This window comes from Haliotis cracherodii, unplaced genomic scaffold (genome assembly GCF_022045235.1).
Source record: "Haliotis cracherodii isolate W230 unplaced genomic scaffold, xgHalCrac1.p SCAF_10, whole genome shotgun sequence".
NCBI lineage: Eukaryota > Metazoa > Mollusca > Gastropoda > Lepetellida > Haliotidae > Haliotis > Haliotis cracherodii.
Window position 1 is genome coordinate 52067759 of NW_027266265.1, and position 21593 is coordinate 52089351.

A 21593-nucleotide genomic window follows, 5' to 3' on the forward strand; every position below is an offset into this window, starting at 1 on the left:
TGATGCTGGACCCAAACATTTGGTCACTCGAATCGAAACAATTTTCCAATCGTCTGCGAGCCGTTCTTGCAGTCTTGCCTGATAACGAGGCGCCTGGATTCAGAAGGTGCTGGCGTTTCACTGAACCCAAACATTACATCACAGCCACTTTCATTGGTGCAGAAACGAAACATACGTCAAAAAGCGCTAGACGCCATCTTGTTGCAATAAATGTCCATGTATATTATCTTGAGTTAAATAGAGAACTATACAGTACCCTATATTGCCAACATTGCTCATTTGACGATCTCAAGGCATCACCACAGGTCTGTAATTCTTCATAGGAAAACGATATCCACTGTTGTGTTGAAAACGTTTTGATATATAATTCTATCTTAAATTGTTTTCTCCTGCATACAAGTCATCGTTTTGAATTACTTTCTCCGCATTTATCCAATCCTTAAAGGATAGGTATTGAAAGATTTTTCGAACACAGAACACTGCCTTGAAAGGAAAATGTTAGCAACTACAATGAACTTTCTTGTTGTTGATTCATGGAACTGATAGAATTAAAATGACGTTATTTAGGACCGTTGATGTGAAACTACGTATACCCAAGTAAACTGGTATTACTTATAAATCATATACTGCACTGGTGCTTCACGAATGCGTAGATATGTTCTCAGTTACAATAAATAAAACCATTGAAATAATCATAAGAAATATCTACTGAAAGCAGAGTCCATTGTACTATATCATACAGAAATGTTATTACAAATGTTTTGCGGTTCCGAAACGTTTACATTCAATGCAGGGCGTTGATATACCGTGTTCCTATGTTGTGTACGCATGCCTCAGTTCGAAAGGAAACCTATGAACCCATGCGACAGTTTAGATGATCTTTCAATACTGCCTAATGGGGCATAATTCTACATTGCGTTCAGGGGAAGACAACAGATTAAGGGTGTCGTGTCTAGTTGAGTATTTATGTGTTTTATGTGACCAGTTCGACCGTCATGTGTTGCTAAGCATACATAATAAAAAAAAACATTCACCCGAAAAAACCTGTGATCATGAATCCAATCGAGTGAGTGAGTGAGTTGGGTTTAACGCCGTTTCGAACAGAATTCCAATTATATCACGACGTGTCAGCTTGATGTGTGAGGAAAGTCCGAAGTGATGCATGTCTCAGACTTTTACCACTTTGGTAAAACTGACGATGGTGCTGACATACATAGAAACACATTTGGCGCGAACCGAGATTCGAACCCACGAATCTGGCGTGCAAAAGGGACGTAACTCCATACAGCAGGCGCCTTAAACGACTGGGCCACCCGTTTCCCCAAATCCCATCGAGAATAAAAGGAAACTAGGCTTTGTTGAATTAGCAGCCGTAGCAAATTTCCTTCAAATCAGTCAAAACCCACTTTGTTTGTCTTCATTTTCCTATTTTAACATATCTATCAATCTATCAATTGCTGAAATACCATCATTTATACTGTGACAATGTCTCACACATGACATTACTAATAACCTCTAAACCAAGGCTGGAAATAGCCACCAGCCTATGGAGGAGATGCCCTTTAAAACAGAGCTCAGTGGCGCGGGTGGCCCTGTGCAGAGTTACGTCCCTTTAAGATGCCAGAAGCCTATAATAACAGGTTCGCCCTGATTATGTTTCTTGGTATTTCAGATCCATACCCGTACTCGTAGGTTTTTACCAAAGTGGTAACTTGTAAACGAACCTACATCACTTCGGACTTTCTCCCACATAACGTGATATGGCTTTAAAGCTGTTCAAATCGGCGTTGAACCCAACTCATGACACGGTCTAATATTAGTCCCCTAGCGTGTCTGAAAACGTGCTGAGTTAGCAATATGACACACATCTCTGATTGTTCTGAATATATTTGCATGGTCTGTCAAGATCTACCGTACTATCTGATCCTCGCTGACTTGGAATAGTTGGTCGTTGAAGACAATTGGCTAGAAGCCACAGATAAGCCTTTAAAGTGTACAGAGAACCTTTTGTCGTATGATGCGATCGCATGAGATAAAACTTGTTAGTTTAGATCGTGTTTAATGAAATTCCTATGGTAATTAGATCTTGCGTAAAATGATAATTCAAAAGACACATTCCTAGGACCAGTCTGAAGTAAGTGCGTACAGTGGATCGTTGTGGCTTTATGGCAGGAAGATACCGGCGATATACACACACAGAGACAGTCAGTGGTAAACATAGCGACATATCCTATAGGATCTAGGTAGACTGCATACCATTCCAGCAACTAAGAACACCACAAAAGAATGACCACAGTCCTTAAGATGAAAGATAAGGTTCCATATTGTACTATGAAATCCCGCTAGTTCGAAATCTTTTCAATTCGGAAAACCTGCTTTTGGATATAGACGATTACTGTTGGGTGTCTGTGCGCAATAGAGATGTGCTACATCGTGCCCATGGCTTGTAAACCGGAAATGTATACATCCGGGCATTTCACTTAATTTTACAATAATGAATATTTTAAGAAAAATACACTCGTATGCTACAGTTTGGCGTGTAATTGTAACGATAGACAGTATAAGGATCAATCTACATCATATGTTTTTTGTCAATGGGTAAAGTATGATCGATGTGACGTTAAACATCCACGCAGTCATTTTTAATGGTTTAAGTTATATATACAATATTACATTCAACGACCAATGTTTGCAAAACTTTGTGAGGCATAGAAATCACTGCTGGAACTAACGTGTGTTTATGAATAATAATTTTGTGTCCCGTTATCTCAAAGCAGCATGGCAATAGTACATGAAACATGTAGCAGGGTAGGGCTTAATCAGCCAGTGCTTATCTTTAAAAGATTTAAATGCGGGGAAGATGCTTTTCTTGAAGATGGGCCCCTCCTATGACAGAAATGCAAGAAATTGGTTTGTGTATATTGTAAATCATTTTACATTTGACACTTGCTTTTAGATGTTTCAGTCTGTAAATGGATGACACAGTTGTAAGTACATATTCACAACCAGAAAGCTTACTCCTGTACGCGGCCCTCGTTATCTAATGGGGAGTTAATCTGTCGTCAAAAGAGTAAGTGGGTGGGTTTAACGCCGGTTTAAACCTTACTTCAGATATATAACAACGTGTCAGCTTCAAACTTGTGATTCTTCAAATCGTATGTGCACGTGGAGAATTGTCTGTATTTATGCGGGTATCCGAATCTTCAAATGGAGAATACTTTCAATTTTTTTCATTATAATGTGTTATACCCCGAGTCTTCAAATAAAAAAATAGTTTCAATAAACTGTCGTGAAAGGGAAAGTAGACGCCAATGTTTGATGATGGCTAAAAATGAAACAAACAAGAAATTGTTTTTCAATGGCGATGTAATTGATACGAGTATCATTGTTGTGTTTTTGGCCTTAAGTTTGCAGTGTTTCGGTGACTGTTTTCAGCCCAGTAAAGTTTTGATAACGTTTGTAATTGTTTGCGCAAATCCAATATCAAGCGTATGCTTTCTTTTTCACAGCAGTTTATATCAAGTCAGAATTGCCACCCATTCAAAAAACATATATAGGAGTTTTTTCCAGTCATTAAATGAAATAATCAGGTATAAACACATAGCTTTTTGAGAAAATTGAAACACAAACATCTGACAATAGAGGGTACACTGTTAGTGAATACAACGTGGTATGGTGGTGAAGACAGATCGTGCTAAGTTACAAATAGCAGTTGTAAAGTCACATATGCATGACCAACAAACACTGTAATTACTTCAGGGTGCAATCTATCATAAAAGCGGTTAAAATGACGATGTTGCCAACGTCCGTGACGTTCCCCACAAGACGACACCCGTATACATGTTACAACCCCCCATCATTACAACAGAGAGACTTACCTGTCTCATAATGTTATCGGCGCTTTGATCTCACTATCGGCGCTTTGATCTAGCCTTGGTCAGCACGCACCTGTGGCCGACGGAAGGAACATTGCATTCTTTACCCTACCGTTTTTCCACTCGACCTGCCACAGAATGCACCCGGCTTGTGTTACCGATTATCGGGGTACCATAGCTCAACGCTGTGATTTAGACAACGAATACTGTTGTAATTTGAGTCTTTATCAATTGCAATAATTACAAAGCGGTTTAGTAATTTCTGAAAAGAACAATACCATTTGAATGTAAAGTTCTAGAATATATAAGACTTATTCGTTATGATATATGTAAACATATTTCTGACTATTTGACTGAAATTATGTGTATCAACTTTAAATATTTATGGTAGGATAATATGTAATGGCGTTTTCAACTATTTTCTTACCAGAAGGGTTTTGTTATTACATGGTCAATACATATTGAAATTGGTTTGTGTATATTGTAAATCATTTTACATTTGACACTTGCTTTTAGATGTTTCAGTCTGTAAATGGATGACACAGTTGTAACCACGTATTCACAACCAGAAAGCTTACTCCTGTACGCGGCCCTCGTTATCTAATGGGGAGTTAATCTGTCGTCAAAAGAGTAAGTGAGTGGGTTTAACGCCGGTTTAACAACATTATTTCAGATATATAACAACGTGTCAGCTTCAAATTTGTGAGTCTTCAAATACTATGTGGAGAATAGCGTGTATTTATGCGAGTCTCCGAGTCTTCAAATGGAGAATACTTTTGAACCTTTTCATTATAATGTGTTGTACCCCGAGTCCTCAAATAAAGACAGAGTCAATATATACGAAAATGATTATATATTTCGGCTTTGAAACTTTATAATGTCTACATCTTTTCATGGGAATTTTGAAAATATAGCTGGGCACAGCACACACATACACTTGACATGTTGACCGTTCCTTGATACTTGGTATATGATAACTCTGTTGTGAACATGGCAATGAGCCGAGGAGGAAAATAAACTACACCCCTCTGTTGATTTTACCATGTGTTTGATTCTCAATGAAAATATTTAAAGTTGACCATATTATGTCCAAACACTGAAGAGTACTGTCAATTAGTCGGCACTCAAAGAATACTGTGTGTTTTTATTTTTCAAAATAGAATTGTATTTAAAACTTTTAAAAACTAAAACCATGTTCCGCATCAGTTGTTCCCTTATGCCTATATAATGCTTTGCATAAGCCTAAAAGACAACAGACCGCATCCATGGTCTAGTGGTAAAGCGTCCTCCCGGAGAGCGGAAGGCACGGGGTTCGATCTCCGGCCGCATCATACCAAAAGACGTTAAAAGATGGTACTTGTTGTTACCCTGTCTGGCGCTCGACATTAAGGGGCTAAAACAAGGACTGGTCGGCTCGGAGTCATGTACTGTGTCTGAGTGGGGTATTCATGTTAAACTGCAGCATGGTATCTCAGTGAGCTAGCACTAGAAATCGGCATCAGTCCGGACTAGTACAAGCAGACACACACACGTGCATGCACGTCGCTATATAAGTGCAATAATCTTGGACGCGACGTTAAACACAATTTCACCTCACCTAAATACACAACTCTGATGGGTAAAGTAGGCATTTTATCTTTGATAGGCAATAAATTTGAATTTTTAGGCTTAAAGTTTCTACATTGCAGACCCTGTAGGGGTGATGGGGTTGTTGATTCATCTCTTACCCCAGTCATAATTGAAACAGATGATTTTTACACTAAACTAACCAGCCACAGATGACGTTTTACCAACGCGAGTGATGATTAAACATACATAAACAAAGTTAACAACAGTTCTTTCAATTTTCAATTACACAAAAACTCGGTAAATTTTGTTTTGTCCATCAGTTTAGTAATGACATGTTAATAATTAGGATAATATTTTATACATTTATCATCATATATACACACGGCTTTATTGAATCAGCTGTGCAATTTTTGCTCCTAAATTACGTGCACGTTTGTTAGGAAAATAACATTGCTGGTTTAATGAACATAAACACAACCGATCAATTCTGACATTATAGGTGCAATAGTATTGCAGAATATATCTAATAATTCATACAGTAATTTACACTTCTCATTGTGAATATATCGACCGTGTAGAAATGCTTTATAACATGGCGGATGTATATTACATACATTCAGAGTATGCCTATAATTGCCTTGAATGTATGGCTAATACATTATATGATCATATTACGTCCTTTCCGGATAAGAAACAAAGCGCTACTGAGGGTTATGCTTTCAGCACTATTGCAGCAATATCAGGGCAGGGGACACAAGAAATGGGATTCACACATTGTAAGAATGTGGGGTATTGAACCCGGCTCTTCGGCGAACGCTTTAACCACAAGGCTACCCCACCGCCCCATTGGTAGAAACTGTTTGATTTGTAATTAGTATTAGACAATATTAAAAGGACATTATGACATGTTGGTTAGGCTTAGAGTGTACACTAATATAAATATCTGCCGCGTGTATGATCACACATACATATATTACTTCAAGGATAGATAATAACCAGTCTCGCTTATTCACCGAAACAAATTCCATTGGGCGTAAAAAGCAAACATAGCGGTAAAAAGTATATGAGATAAAAAATGCTAAATGTATCGTAGAAAGTTAAACATAAGCAGGATTATAGGATATAATATTAGAAAATGTTTAATTATTTACGACACGTATAACAATATATGGAAAATATAGCATATCAGAAAATATATATATATATTCATAATTGTATATGCCTGGACATCATAAACTCTTTATATCTGAAAACCCTGTGACTCAAAATCGGCGATTTATATGACTTACATGATAATTGTTAAAATTTGAATTGACGCAGCTGCCAAATTTAAAATGTTTCAGAACATATATCAGCTGACACAGAGTATGTCGAATTATTGCCACACTCAAACCACAAATTTAGCTCAAATTTGAAAGAAGAAACTTTTTGAAACCATATGAGAAATATTGATCATACAACTGTGACCTTGTATAATTGAGATAGTACAATATTTCACCATATATGGTAATGTACTATCAAATGTTGAAAGATACAAATTAGAAGAACGTCAGAATTATTTTTTTCAATTTGAAAATATGTTGGAACATTGTTTTTTATACACACTACGACGTACGTCTGAATATAGAGCTGCATAAAATCCTGCAAAATAATACATGCTGCTGTTTTTAGCATGAGCGGTCTCACGAGTAGTATAAATAGTTTTTAATTTTTTATATATAGTGTACTGTATTCATTAAATTGGCCTGTGTTTGATGTATCAGGATTAAGTCAGTGTGTCAGTGTGTTAGTGTCTACGTAATTGTCCGGCTAATAATTAAAGTTCACGTTTGATTACTACAATTACACAAGGGTTGTTTGTCACGCTGACACTAAGCTGTCATTACATAGGTATATTGGTACATGTAACGGCGTGTCGTTTAAATGTGCATGAGCGGAGATATTTTCAGATTCATGGATTTCAGACCTTATTATTAGATTTAACTTTATATATTCAAGATCCTGATAAATAAAGCACATGGCATATGCGATAATAAGGACCATTGTAAACTGGATGCTGATATATGAAGAGTGGACATGTGCCCCGTGTGTGACGATGGTTGGATGAATTTTGAAAGTTTTATGATAGACATAAGGACATTTCCAAATCCGACGCATCAGTGACAAAAATGATGTCCGTTTCGATTCCATGTTTAGACTTCTTTCCATATGTTCCCGTGTTTTTTCAGGTGACAACTGACTTGCCTTTGCATGTGTTTGTGACGGGTGCCATCGGTGAGGCAGGATACGCTCACCTTTTCGAGAACACTTATCATCACTTTTTGATAGTGATTCATAAACACATGCTCACACACTCGGAATCGAACAATCGGCTCTGCGTTTGGCAGAGATTTCTTGTGACTATATGGAGAGCGTTTTGTCGCTGTTATTGTACAATTGTACTTTTATTGAACAATTTTGTTGTCACCATTGTGAGGGTAACATTTTCATAATATTCTATATCCTAAGTTAGATCACATTAATATCCTGTTTGAAATATTTTCTCACTGAAACTATATGTGCGAGTTATTATTAAATGCATTTTTTATACATAAAAGTTAAACCACAGTTCTTCAGAACATTGTTGTATCGAATATTCAAGATAAAAACTTAGTTTTGTAATTATTAAATTGAGGCAACTCCGATCAATGGGCGCATCTGCTTTTTAATCAATAACCTGTGACAATGACGGAAACACGTTGTATGTATCATTGTATTTCAACATTTGTGATCGTGTAAATGGAGACTGAAATATATATAACCTTCTGTTCCTGCTTAGCAATTCGCTACATTCGCAAACATGTAGGGGTAAGCGTAGATGGAAATATATTTCCGCGTTGGTAATTACTCATGTCGAGGTTAGTCATTTAGCTACCGTCATGGACAGTTTTGTGGTGCAGGAGTGTGACAATGATATACTTCATCGTTAATCATTACCTTAGTACAAGATTAGATACCTCTGACAAATATTGATTTGACCTATGTATCAATTTTATCACCTTGATCAGTATCCGTATTTCGAGGCTATCAATAATGAAACAATATATCCGTACAGACATACGGGTAATTAAAAAATGGTTTCTGTTGTTTCATATTGCAAACTATTGTAACCGACGCAAATAAGATAATCTTTGTTAATAGCATTTACCTCTCTCTAATTACATCAAGATGCAATGCATCTTCATTGTGTATGGATCGGATCACGTTACACAAAGGTTGATTTTTATAATGGTATATACCTCAGGGAATGCGAATGGAAGTTGAAAAGGGGTATGGATAAATCTTTAATTGATTCTGAAATGTGTCTCCTCGTTGAAAAATGGCAGGTTTTAGACGCAGAAACTGTCCTGATTATTTGTATCGTCTCGGCAGTATGTCACGTGACGTATTTAACGCGGGGTAGATGTACTATTACAAGATTGCAAGCAACAGTGCATGATTGTGTTAATTAAGAAACAAAGGTTTAATCACAATGTGAATATGTAACAATGATATACTGGGGGTCGGGGAACCCTTACTGGACCGTTTACACTGGAAAAATAAATGGCTGTGATTTATACAGTATTAGCGATTCAATATGTGAAATTGACAGATAAAATGAATTTATAGCTAAAATAAAAATTGTATAAAGGACAATAACTAATGATTTTACATTGAAGAAAATTCCTGGAACAAAACTAACCGTTTTTAGAAAATTACATCGAGATGATTGTATTACAATAGCTTTTGTTTGATGATCAATTTGTCTTGATTTCGACGCTCAGCGCGGCCGGGGTTAAGGGAGGGTATTGAATTTTCGCGAACAGATGGAGGGTGGTTTCTGACTAGTGTTGGGAGATCTCACTGATCTGTTTCAAATCAAACAGCCAGTTTTAAAGACCACAAACCTCCCCCTTCTCCTCCCCGGGGTTGCCTGGGGTAGTTACTGCTACACTAAGTGTTGAAAATCTTGCTGTTCTCTCTGCCAATTAATAGCTACCCAATACAACTGTTTGCTTTCAGACCCTCCCTCAAGTGCTTTATGGTTGGCGAAGGGTTCGGCCGGACGGGCCAATCACAACAAGGCTTACTTCGGCTGTCGGTGCCATACTTGATAGGGATAACAGTAGGAGATATACATGGTTCGATTTTACAGTTCCGAGTGTATTCCGAATGCCATTGGGAGTGCAAATTTTGGCACCTTCATTACGACCGTTGGACGAATTGTCAGTGTCTTGTCTAAAAGACGATCCTCGCGACCGAACAGCTTGCCTCTTGCGTTGTCAGACACAAGTGTCGTCTGCTAGTCGAAACCCGACTCCTCATGCGACGCAGTCTGATTGTAAAAAGCACGCCTGTTTGAGAATGAGTGTCTCAGAAAATCCACGGACACCTGAAAGTATGGACAGACAGAAAGATGCACTGCCGCATTCTCCCCCAAGTGTTAAACCACAGCTTTCGTCTAAAGCCACGGCGTTTTCTATAGCTGCTCTCATCGGCTCCCAGGAAGCAGACGACACTGATAAAGTTATTCCTGAAAGCAAGGTTCAAATTTCACCATTAGGTACGTTTATTAATTTCACTTTCCGTTCTCTTAAATGATGCGTTACACTCCCTCACAATATTACTACTGTATGCATGCATTAAAACAAACACCAAGAAATGAATTTAACGTGTATATAAAAATAGCGAGTGCTCCGATCATCAGTGTGATGCGATCTAGATATATATACATTTGATCCGGCAATGTTTATACTTGCATGGGAGGCGTTAAAGAAGTCATGCATAAATGCAAGAAACTATAATTACAACCATAATATTTATAGCCATAATTCATATATATATAGCTTTGAGACTATATACCAAATAAATGATAGTTCGTGTTTCCTCATTTCGTCAAGAAAATTCATCCCCAAAATATATTCAAATAAAAGTATTGTTTGTTTTCTCAGATGTGGATGTTTTCTAGTATTCTGTTATATGAAGACAACGATCTTTTGTTTCCATTTCATGCAATTAATGCATATCTGTGTGCAGCCCTGTAGAATATTAAAAAATACAACACAAACAAAACAACCACTGTGCATACGATTCATTATATCGTCACAATATATATAATTCATGCCAACACTGAATACGCCAAGAATAAATATCAATACAAAATATTAAATATATATTATGTACAGTCCTTTTTTATCCGCTTCATTTTCCAACACAATCCCAACTATTAGTCTACATTTACACAAGGCAATGATTCTCCGAGCACTAGGAATTAGTGTAAAATGAAACGCATTTCCTTGAAGGAAAATATTATGATTGTCTCACTTGCAAAACTTGTCATACGTTGAGTCTGATGATACAGGAGACGGTTTGTTAACCCACCAAAACTGCCAAGCTCCTGTTTCAATTTTGCTGCGATTTTTTTGTCTGTTTTTTGCCTCCGTTTTTCTCTCCTTATCGTATCCTCTGTTATTTACCGAAGTGTATCGGTCGTAATGGTTGTTTGGCGAGTCGTTTGGTATGTTTTTAAAGAAAGCTATGTAATGATATTATCTTTTGAAAATAAAAAAAATAATAGAGCACGAAAAAGGAGATACTTTTAAGTTAAGTAATAATTGTAGAAAGAACAACCGGTAGGTCACGACATGCATACTTTTTTCGCCTGGTCTAATCCCTAATTTCGGTGATCCATCCATATAATTTTCACCGCTATTTTGCCTTTTACCCACAATGGAATTTGTTTCGGCAGATAATCGAGACTGGTTATCTTCTGGCGTTGACATTTTATATTTCATTTAATATGCTACATATTCGAAACATGTTTCTAGCAAAATAGAGAAAGAGGATGTATGTGTATAAATTGAAATATGTATGCTCGTGATAAAATGCATACCGAAGCAGTGTTAAGAAATGCATGCGTTATGCCTGACTGATAATGAATTGAGAGGCAATATCAGTGGTTCTGATTCTCTGTTTCATCTAATTCTTTCTAATTAAAAACATATGCATTATACACCATCAGCCTGTCTCCTGTTGTAATACACGCTGCTAGAATGACTACATACTCTTACTATATTCGGATAAGACATCCTAAAGAGAACATATCCGCTTATGAGACAATTATTTTCTAATTTCTGATTAAATGAAAATCTACAAATATTCTGGCCAATTGTGCTTCAGCATTTATATCAGTGTCTTCAGTAGATATAGATTATTATTGTAAAAACTTATCTCCTCCACTATGACATGTGTACATATAATGTGTGATAATAATACTTCATTGACAATGTTACAAACATTTAAAGCAATATGCTTAACTAGTATTTCCTCTAATACTAATGTGAATGCGGAAGGGTTGGGATTAAGCTTCCTTAAGTCCAGACTGATGTGAGATAAAGTATTTACTAATGGAACCTATTTTAATATTATGAGATCGGTTGTAAACGTGAATAATTTCAAATAATTCTTTTTTATGAAAGTTATAACATGATTTATTCAACTTACTAATCAGTTCTGTACAGTACACCATGCTGTTACCTTCTTGGGTGGTTATAATATTCCCACAAAAGCAATAACATGATCACAATAACATTTATTATAAATAATCTTTTTCAAATAATCCATTGAAACGTTCTTAAACATTCTTCACTAATGCAAATATTTTGTCACAATGTGAATATGTAATCATTTGTGTCAGCATCTTAAGATGTCTGCTTTGGATATTCCCTGTCTTCCCAGCCCTCCTCCACCCAAGTACTCCACATCAACTACAGGAATATAATGTTGAAACAATGTTCACTGTTTCAACTCCAGTGATGCATTGATTAATACCCACTGTTAACAAATTAACAAGAGATAAAATAGTCTAACACTGCACCATGACCGGAGTATATGTATCTTATGAAACCTAAGCCTGTCTAGATTACAAAGCAAGTCTCGCCTCATATGAAATCATCATCAGGAAATTTATTTTAGAGGAGAGAATTGTATTGTGTAATAAAAGGTTTCATGGACTTCATGATGGTCTGCAAGGAATCGTTCACCCCGGGATGGAGATGCTTGGCTAACATGTCTGTGACAAAGACACATATGATACTAGATGAGTCACTCACACATACGGATGAACTTTCAATTGTTCAGAGAGCCATGGATTGGTATTATTCAAAACGAGTTAAAAATGTCTTGATAGACTGTGTAGAATAAAGTGTAAAGTTATTTGCAAACAGTAACGTTTAAGCATACTTGTGTACATGAGTGTGTATGTGTGTATGCTTGTTTCTGTGTACATGTCTGTGTGTCTGTGTTTACAAATGTATGTGTCAACTGGATTATGCGTGTCTATATGTATGAACATTTGTGTGTTTGTGCATACGATTGTGCGTGTCTCTCCTTGTATACGATCGTGTGTATGTGTATATGATTGTATATGTCTCTCTGTGTCTATGTATATGATTGTGTGCATGTCTCTGATAAAGTCACTGTGTTGTCTGTATGTACGTGTGTGTGTGTGTGTGTGTTTGCATATGCATGTATTGTGTGTTTGTGTGTGTTTGTTTGTTTGTGTCTAAGTGTGTCTGTATATACATGTGTGTTTGTGTGTGTCTGTATGTGCGTGTGTGCGTTTGTGTGTCCGTTTGTCTCTATGCAAATGATTGTCTGTGTGTATCTGTGTTTACAGTATGTATCTGTGAACACACCCACATATATCTGCGTATATGCTTGTCTCTGTGTATGATTGTGAATGTGTCTTTGTGTAAATGACTGCGTATGTGTCTGTGTATGATTGAATGAGTACGATCGTGTGTATGTGTATATTATTGTATATGTCTCTCTCTCTCTATGTGTATGATTGTGTGCATGTCTCTGATAAAGTCACTGTGTTGTCTGTATGTACGTGTGTGTGTGTTTGCATGTGTATGTAGTGTGTGTTTGTGTGTGTACGTGTGTGTGTTTGTGTCTGTGTGTTTATATGTGTCTGTATATACGTGTGTGTTTGTGTGTGTGTCTGTATGTACGTGTGTGTTTGTGTGTGTATGGACGTGTGTGTGTTTGTGTGTCCGTTTGTCTCTATGTAAATGATTGTCTGTGTGTATCTGTGTATCGACATGTATCTGTGAACACATCCACACATATCTGCGTATATGCTTGTCTCTGTGTATGATTGTGAATGTGTCTTTGTGTATATGACTGCGTATGTGCCTCTGTATGATTGAGCAGTGAATATGCATGTGATTGTGTATATTTCTCTGTGCAGATGATTGTGTATGTTTCTCTGTGCAGATGATTGTGTATGTTTCTCTGTGTATGATTGTGAATATATCTCTGTCTATATGATCGAGTATGTGTCTATGTGTATAATTGTGAATGTGTGTGTATGTGTGACTGTGTATGTGTCTGCGCTTACATGATTGTGTATGTGTCTCTGTGTACGATTGTGTATGTGTCTCTGTATGATTGTGAATGTGTCTCTGTGATTGCATATGTGTTTATGCATATATGATTGTCTCTGTGTTTCAGTTTATATTATGTATATTTGCATCTGTGCATATATGATTGTGCATGGGTTTCTTTGTACGTGAGAGTGTATACGTCTCTGTATACATGGTATTCTCTATGTATATAACCACATATATCTCTGTGTCCAGAGCGTCTGGTCGAGTCCAGCGATGGTCCGGCATCTCCTCAGCCAGACATCAAGGTCATCAAAAAGGAGAAGGTTGAGAAGACTACAGTGACCTCTAGCGGTAGCAAGGAACTGGAGAACGTCAACTGTAGGCTCGAGACCAAGGAACTATGGGACAAGTTCCACGAACTCGGCACCGAGATGATAATAACAAAGAGTGGAAGGTAGGCACGAAATAAACATTTTGTCTCTGAATGGTCTGACAGACGAGAGGCACTAGACTAACATCTTGTCTCTGAATGGTATGACAGACGAGGTAGGCACTAGACTAACATCTTGTCTCTGAATGGTATGACAGACGAGGTAGGCACTAGACTAACATCTTGTCTCTGAATGGTATGACAGACGAGGTAGGCACTAAATAAACATTTTGTCTCTGAATGGTCTGACAGACGAGAGGCACTAGACTAACATCTTGTCTCTGAATGGTATGACAGACGAGGTAGGCACTAGACTAACATCTTGTCTCTGAATGGTATGACAGACGAGGTAGGCACTAGACTAACATCTTGTCTCTGAATGGTATGACAAACGAGGTAGGCACTAGACTAACATCTTGTCTCTGAATGGTATGACAGACGAGGTAGGCACTAGACTAACATCTTGTCTCTGAATGGTATGACAGACGAGGTAGGCACTAGACTCACATCTTGTCTCTGAATGGTATGACAGACGAGAGGCACTAGACTAACATCTTGTCTCTGAATGGTATGACAGACGAGATGCACTAGACTAACATCTTGTATCTGAATGGTATGACAGACGAGGTAGGCACTAGACTAACATCTTGTCTCTGAATGGTATGACAGACGAGGTAGGCACTAGACTCACATCTTGTCTCTGAATGGTATGACAGACGAGAGGCACTAGACTAACATCTTGTATCTGAATGGTATGACAGACGAGGTAGACACTAGACTCACATCTTGTCTCTGAATGGTATGACAGACGAGGTAGGCACTAGACTAACATTTTGTCTCTGAATGGTATGACAGACGAGGTAGACACTAGACTCACATTTTGTCTCTGAATGGTATGACAGACGAGGTAGGCACTAGACTAACATTTTGTCTCTGAATGGTATGACAGACGAGGTAGACACTAGACTCACATCTTGTCTCTGAATGGTATGACAGACGAGGTAGGCACTAGACTAACATCTTGTCTCTGAATGGTATGACAGACGAGGTAGGCACTAGACTAACATCTTGTCTCTGAATGGTATGACAGACGAGGTAGGCACTAGAATAACATCTTGTCTCTGAATGGTATGACAGACGAGAGGCACTAGACTCACATCTTGTCTCTGAATGGTATGACAGACGAGGTAGGCAGTAGACTAACATCTTGTCTCTGAATGGTATGACAGACGAGGTAGGCAGTAGACTAACATCTTGTCTCTGAATGGTATGACAGACGAGGTAGGCAGTAGACTAACATCTTGTCTCTGAATGGTATGACAGACGAGGTAGGCAGTAGACTAACATCTTGTCTCTGAATGGTATGACAGACGAGGTAGGCAGTAGACTAACATCTTGTCTCTGAATGGTATGACAGACGAGGTAGGCAGTAGACTAACATCTTGTCTCTGAATGGTATGACAGACGAGGTAGGCAGTAGACTAACATCTTGTCTCTGAATGGTATGACAGACGAGGTAGGCACTAGACTAACATCTTGTCTCTGAATGGTATGACAGACGAGGTAGGCAGTAGACTAACATCTTGTCTCTGAATGGTATGACAGACGAGGTAGGCAGTAGACTAACATCTTGTCTCTGAATGGTATGACAGACGAGGTAGGTACTAGACTCACATCTTGTCTCTGAATGGTATGACAGACGAGGTAGGCAGTAGACTAACATCTTGTCTCTGAATGGTATGACAGACGAGGTAGGCACTAGACTAACATCTTGTCTCTGAATGGTATGACAGACGAGGTAGGCAGTAGACTAACATCTTGTCTCTGAATGGTATGACAGACGAGGTAGGTACTAGACTCACATCTTGTCTCTGAATGGTATGACAGACGAGGTAGGCAGTAGACTAACATCTTGTCTCTGAATGGTATGACAGACGAGGTAGGTACTAGACTCACATCTTGTCTCTGAATGGTATGACAGACGAGGTAGGCAGTAGACTAACATCTTGTCTCTGAATGGTATGACAGACGAGGTAGGCACTAGACTCACATCTTGTCTCTGAATGGTATGACAGACGAGGTAGGCAGTAGACTAACATCTTGTCTCTGAATTGTATGACAGACGAGGTAGGCACTAGACTCACATCTTGTCTCTGAATGGTATGACAGACGAGGTAGGCAGTAGACTAACATCTTGTCTCTGAATGGTATGACAGACGAGGTAGGCACTAGACTAACATCTTGTCTCTGAATGGTATGACAGACGAGGTAGGCAGTAGACTAACATATTGTCTCTGAATGGTATGACAGACGAGGTAGGCACTAGACTCACATCTTGTCTCTGAATGGTATGACAGACGAGGTAGGCACTAGACTAACATCTTGTCTCTGAATGGTATGACAGACGAGGTAGGCACTAGACTAACATCTTGTCTCTGAATGGTATGACAGACGAGGTAGGCACTAGACTCACATCTTGTCTCTGAATGGTATGACAGACGAGGTAGGCACTAGACTAACATCTTGTCTCTGAATGGTATGACAGACGAGGTAGGCACTAGACTCACATCTTGTCTCTAAATGGTATGACAGACGAGGTAGGCACTAGAATAACATCTTGTCTCTGAATGGTATGACAGACGAGGTAGGCACTAGAATAACATCTTGTCTCTGAATGGTATGACAGACGAGGTAGGCACTAGACTAACATCTTGTCTCTGAATGGTATGACAGACGAGGTAGGCACGAAATAAACATTTTGTCTCTGAATGGTATGACAGACGAGGTAGGCACTAGACTAACATCTTGTCTCTGAATGGTATGACAGACGAGGTAGGCACTAGACTAACATCTTGTCTCTGAATGGTATGACAGACGAGGTAGGCACTAGACTCACATCTTGTCTCTGAATGGTATGACAGACGAGGTAGGCACTAGACTAACATCTTGTCTCTGAATGGTATGACAGACGAGGTAGGCACTAGACTCACATCTTGTCTCTAAATGGTATGACAGACGAGGTAGGCACTAGAATAACATCTTGTCTCTGAATGGTATGACAGACGAGGTAGGCACTAGAATAACATCTTGTCTCTGAATGGTATGACAGACGAGGTAGGCACTAGACTAACATCTTGTCTCTGAATGGTATGACAGACGAGGTAGGCACGAAATAAACATTTTGTCTCTGAATGGTATGACAGACGAGGTAGGCACGAAATAAACATTTTGTCTCTGAATGGTATGACAGACGAGGTAGGCACTAGACTAACATCTTGTCTCTGAATGGTATGACAGACGAGGTAGGCACTAGACTAACATCTTGTCTCTGAATGGTATGACAGACGAGGTAGGTACTAGACTAACATCTTGTCTCTGAATGGTATGACAGACGAGGTAGGCACTAGACTAACATCTTGTCTCTGAATGGTATGACAGACGAGGTAGGCACTAGACTAACATCTTGTCTCTGAATGGTATGACAGACGAGGTAGGCACTAGAATAACATCTTGTCTCTGAATGGTATGACAGACGAGAGGCACTAGACTCACATCTTGTCTCTGAATGGTATGACAGACGAGGTAGGCACTAGAATAACATCTTGTCTCTGAATGGTATGACAGACGAGGTAGGCACTAGACTAACATCTTGTCTCTGAATGGTATGACAGACTAGGTAGGCACTAGACTAACATCTTGTATCTGAATGGTATGACAGACGAGGTAGGCACTAGACTAACATCTTGTCTCTGAATGGTATGACAGACGAGGTAGGCACTAGACTAACATCTTGTCTCTGAATGGTATGACAGACGAGGTAGGCACTAGACTAACATCTTGTCTCTGAATGGTATGACAGACGAGGTAGGCACTAGACTAACATTTGGTCTCTGAATGGTATGACAGACGAGGTAGGCACTAGACTAACATCTTGTCTCTGAATGGTATGACAGACGAGGTAGGCACTAGACTAACATCTTGTCTCTGAATGGTATGACAGACGAGGTAGGCACTAGACTAACATTTGGTCTCTGAATGGTATGACAGACGAGGTAGGCACTAGACTAACATTTTGTCTTTGAATGGTATGACAGACGAGGTAGGCACTAGAATAACATCTTGTCTCTGAATGGTATGACAGACGAGGTAGGTACTAGACTAACATCTTGTCTCTGAATGGTATGACAGACGAGGTAGGCACTAGACTAACATCTTGTCTCTGAATGGTATGACAGACGAGGTAGGCACTAGACTAACATTTTGTCCCTGAATGGTATGACAGACGAGGTAGGCAGTAGACTAACATCTTGTCTCTGAATGGTATGACAGACGAGGTAGGCACTAGACTAACATCTTGTCTCTGAATGGTATGACAGACGGGGTAGGCACTAGACTAACATCTTGTCTTTGAATGGTATGACAGACGAGGTAGGCACTAGACTAACATTTTGTCTCTGAATGGTATGACAGACGAGGTAGGCACTAGACTAACATCTTGTCTCTGAATGGTATGACAGACGAGGTAGGCACTAGACTCACATCTTGTCTTTGAATGGTATGACAGACGAGGTAGGCACTAGACTAACATCTTGTCTCTGAATGGTATGACAGACGGGGTAGGCACTAGACTAACATCTTGTCTCTGAATGGTATGACAGACGAGGTAGGCACTAAACTACCATCTTGTCTCTGAAATGGTATGACAGACTAAGGTGGCACGTGCGCAAACTGCAGTCGCTAATCATGAGTAGTCAACTACACATGCATACAAACACGAGCAGATACTTTATAGTCATAATGAGACTGCTGTTTGCTTAAACCATTTTTAAAGAAAGAGTGAGTGAGTGAGTTGGGGTTCATATTGCATCCATACCACGGTGGACACAAAGACGCATCAGCAGAAAGAAACCAATTTAAAGATATTTTGAAAATCGATATTCAGTGTTGCATATATTCAGGAGTATGAAACGTAAATATATTACGACTATGAGTTCACAAAATAGACAATTCAAAGAAATATATTTATGGAGATACAATTTCGGATAAAAGCGACAAAACTCTGTATATATCCAAGAAAATGCATTTCATATTGTTTTTCAAACAATGAGAATGAAAGAAAATCCTTTGTCGTAGACAATATCTAACATTAACGTTCAAAGGATAATATTTTTTTCATTTTACTTCAATACGTACTCTACCGATAGTAAAAGTCACCTGTATTCCGAGCACTGGTTCATTGTTGACTATGGGGGACACCTCAATCCTCATGCCTCGCAGAAGGCCTCACAGTGTCAGTGAGTGAATGGCATATAAATCTCCTTCGAACAAGATCACAGTTGCAAACGGAGAAAATATGATCATTAAATGAGATATTTAGTTAACAAGACACCGACTGTCACACGTCAAGATGCCTCCTTACTGTTAAGTGACGTAAAACTCACACATAACCTCTCAATGACTTTGTGTCAGTTATATCTTCGCTGGATAATACCCAACAACACGAACAATATGTAAACCATGTCTATCCCGACTGTAAACCCAAGCATCAACGACACCGTGAAAGCGGTAATCCCACGAGACAATAGCGAAGGCGTTGTCACGGTATTGTTTCCTCCAAGTGTGGGTTAACAGAACGTTTAGCCCTCTCTGAATGTATCCTGTGTTTGAATCCTCACATTAAACTCTCGGATGACCAATAAATTATGGCGGTGCTTGAGGTGATCTGGTGCATTTATACAGACAAGATATTTCCTCTGAATCCTGATAAAGGGATGAGATTTTGGAGAATTTGGCATCGCCAATTTGCGCCATTCTAAGTTTCACAGAGCTTGGGTTAACTGGCGGTGGGACATTTACACTGGTGTCTGACTTTAAGGGTGAAACATCATAGTTTAATTGACCATTTTATTGTGAAGTGTTTACTGAAGAACAGTCGAGTATCCTTGAACAGGGCACATCATCGCCTTTTGTGTTAAACAGAAATCCGAACTTTTTCACCCTCGTAATCTCTCTACGACATCTTTTATTTAATGCTGACAGATTATGGGATAGTTAAATTGGGAAATACAATATGGCGTGTTTATCTTAGGAAGTGTACTTGTTACCGATGAATGGTCACCGAGACGTATGTGATGGCCTGTTTGAGGCGCTGGTCATTTAATGCCCTGGCAGTAAATCAGCTGACCACCGCTCTTCAAGAAGTAGCCATCTTTATTTGGGTGATTTTGGATTAATCCCTTATGGCCCTCCCAGAGAGTCTTCAGTCAGCAGTATATGCGAGTGTCGATATGTTAGCCTTTTTAGAGGGTTTACAGAGAAAGGGAATGGTAAACAATAAGTAGGGTGGTCTTGAGGAGTGAGGGAAGGAAATACTTGGGGTGGATATGGAGGGAAAGAAGGAGAAATAATTCAGGCGAGAAACGAAGTTGGGAAAAAAGGTAGAACACGGTTAAAGGGTGCGGGGTGGAGAGTAGATGAAATGAAGAGGCAGACGTATGGAGAGAGAGAGAGAGAGAGAGAGAGAGAGAGAGAGAGAGAGAGAGAGAGAGAGAGAGAGAGAGAGAGAGAGAGTGTGTGTATGTGTGTGTGTGTGTCTGTTTGGGAAGATAGTTGAATTGAAACTGGCTTTGTCGTTTTCAAATGAATTATGTAGAATACATGACATGTATAGCAGAATATATAAATATATACTTACTGAGTGAGTAATTATTGCTTGACGCTGCATCAGCAAGAAAGATGCACGGGTCTGTGAGATGTTTAAGATTAAATTAATATTACAAATATATATAGTTGGTCACTTATGGGTATTTGCAATAATGAGATAGTGTATTGACTTATACACAGCATATTGAAAAGCGACGAGAGAAACAAAATCTCTCTCGGGAGATGAAAATCAGCATATTTATATCAGCTGTAGGAAACAGCAGCCCATTATGTTCCACTCCGTCTCAACTAACCAGTTGTGTGCCAATAAAAAAGTTTATTTTCCCTGACTTATATATAAACTCTCGTCTCGACACAGTAACAAAGACACAATGGTGCAGTAAACAGAAACGTTATGTACAGTCATATCAGCCAGGGAATATTTGACACGACGAGTACAGTGGATCCCTGTACAACCCTTCCACTTACAAGCAAAAACTTGCCTCTAGACAAATTGATGTCCTAATCTATATCGGCTTGATAATATTACGAGAAAGGCTGGCGACTTGTACGTCATTATGGACACCCTAACACGTCTTTCATGCCATGTTAGAATTTCCCCGCAATGTGGGTGCTATCAAATAGTGTGATATTACCGAAGCTAAA

General features: G+C 38.9%; 1 protein-coding gene across 2 annotated transcripts in view; it reads left to right on the forward strand.

Annotated features, from left to right (window-relative positions):
* Nucleotides 1-9635: 9635 nt before the first annotated feature.
* LOC139452312 (T-box transcription factor TBX20-like) overlaps nt 9636-21593 on the forward strand; it is a 33717-nt gene continuing 21759 nt past the window's right edge. Inside the window, exons 1-2 of one of the 2 annotated variants that reach the window (XM_071233746.1) lie at nt 9636-10026; nt 14108-14309. In XM_071233746.1, coding sequence (XP_071089847.1) covers nt 9636-10026; nt 14108-14309 — 593 coding nt within the window. The remainder of the gene's footprint in view (nt 10027-14107; nt 14310-21593) is intronic. The other variant, XM_071233754.1, reaches the window with a different exon arrangement.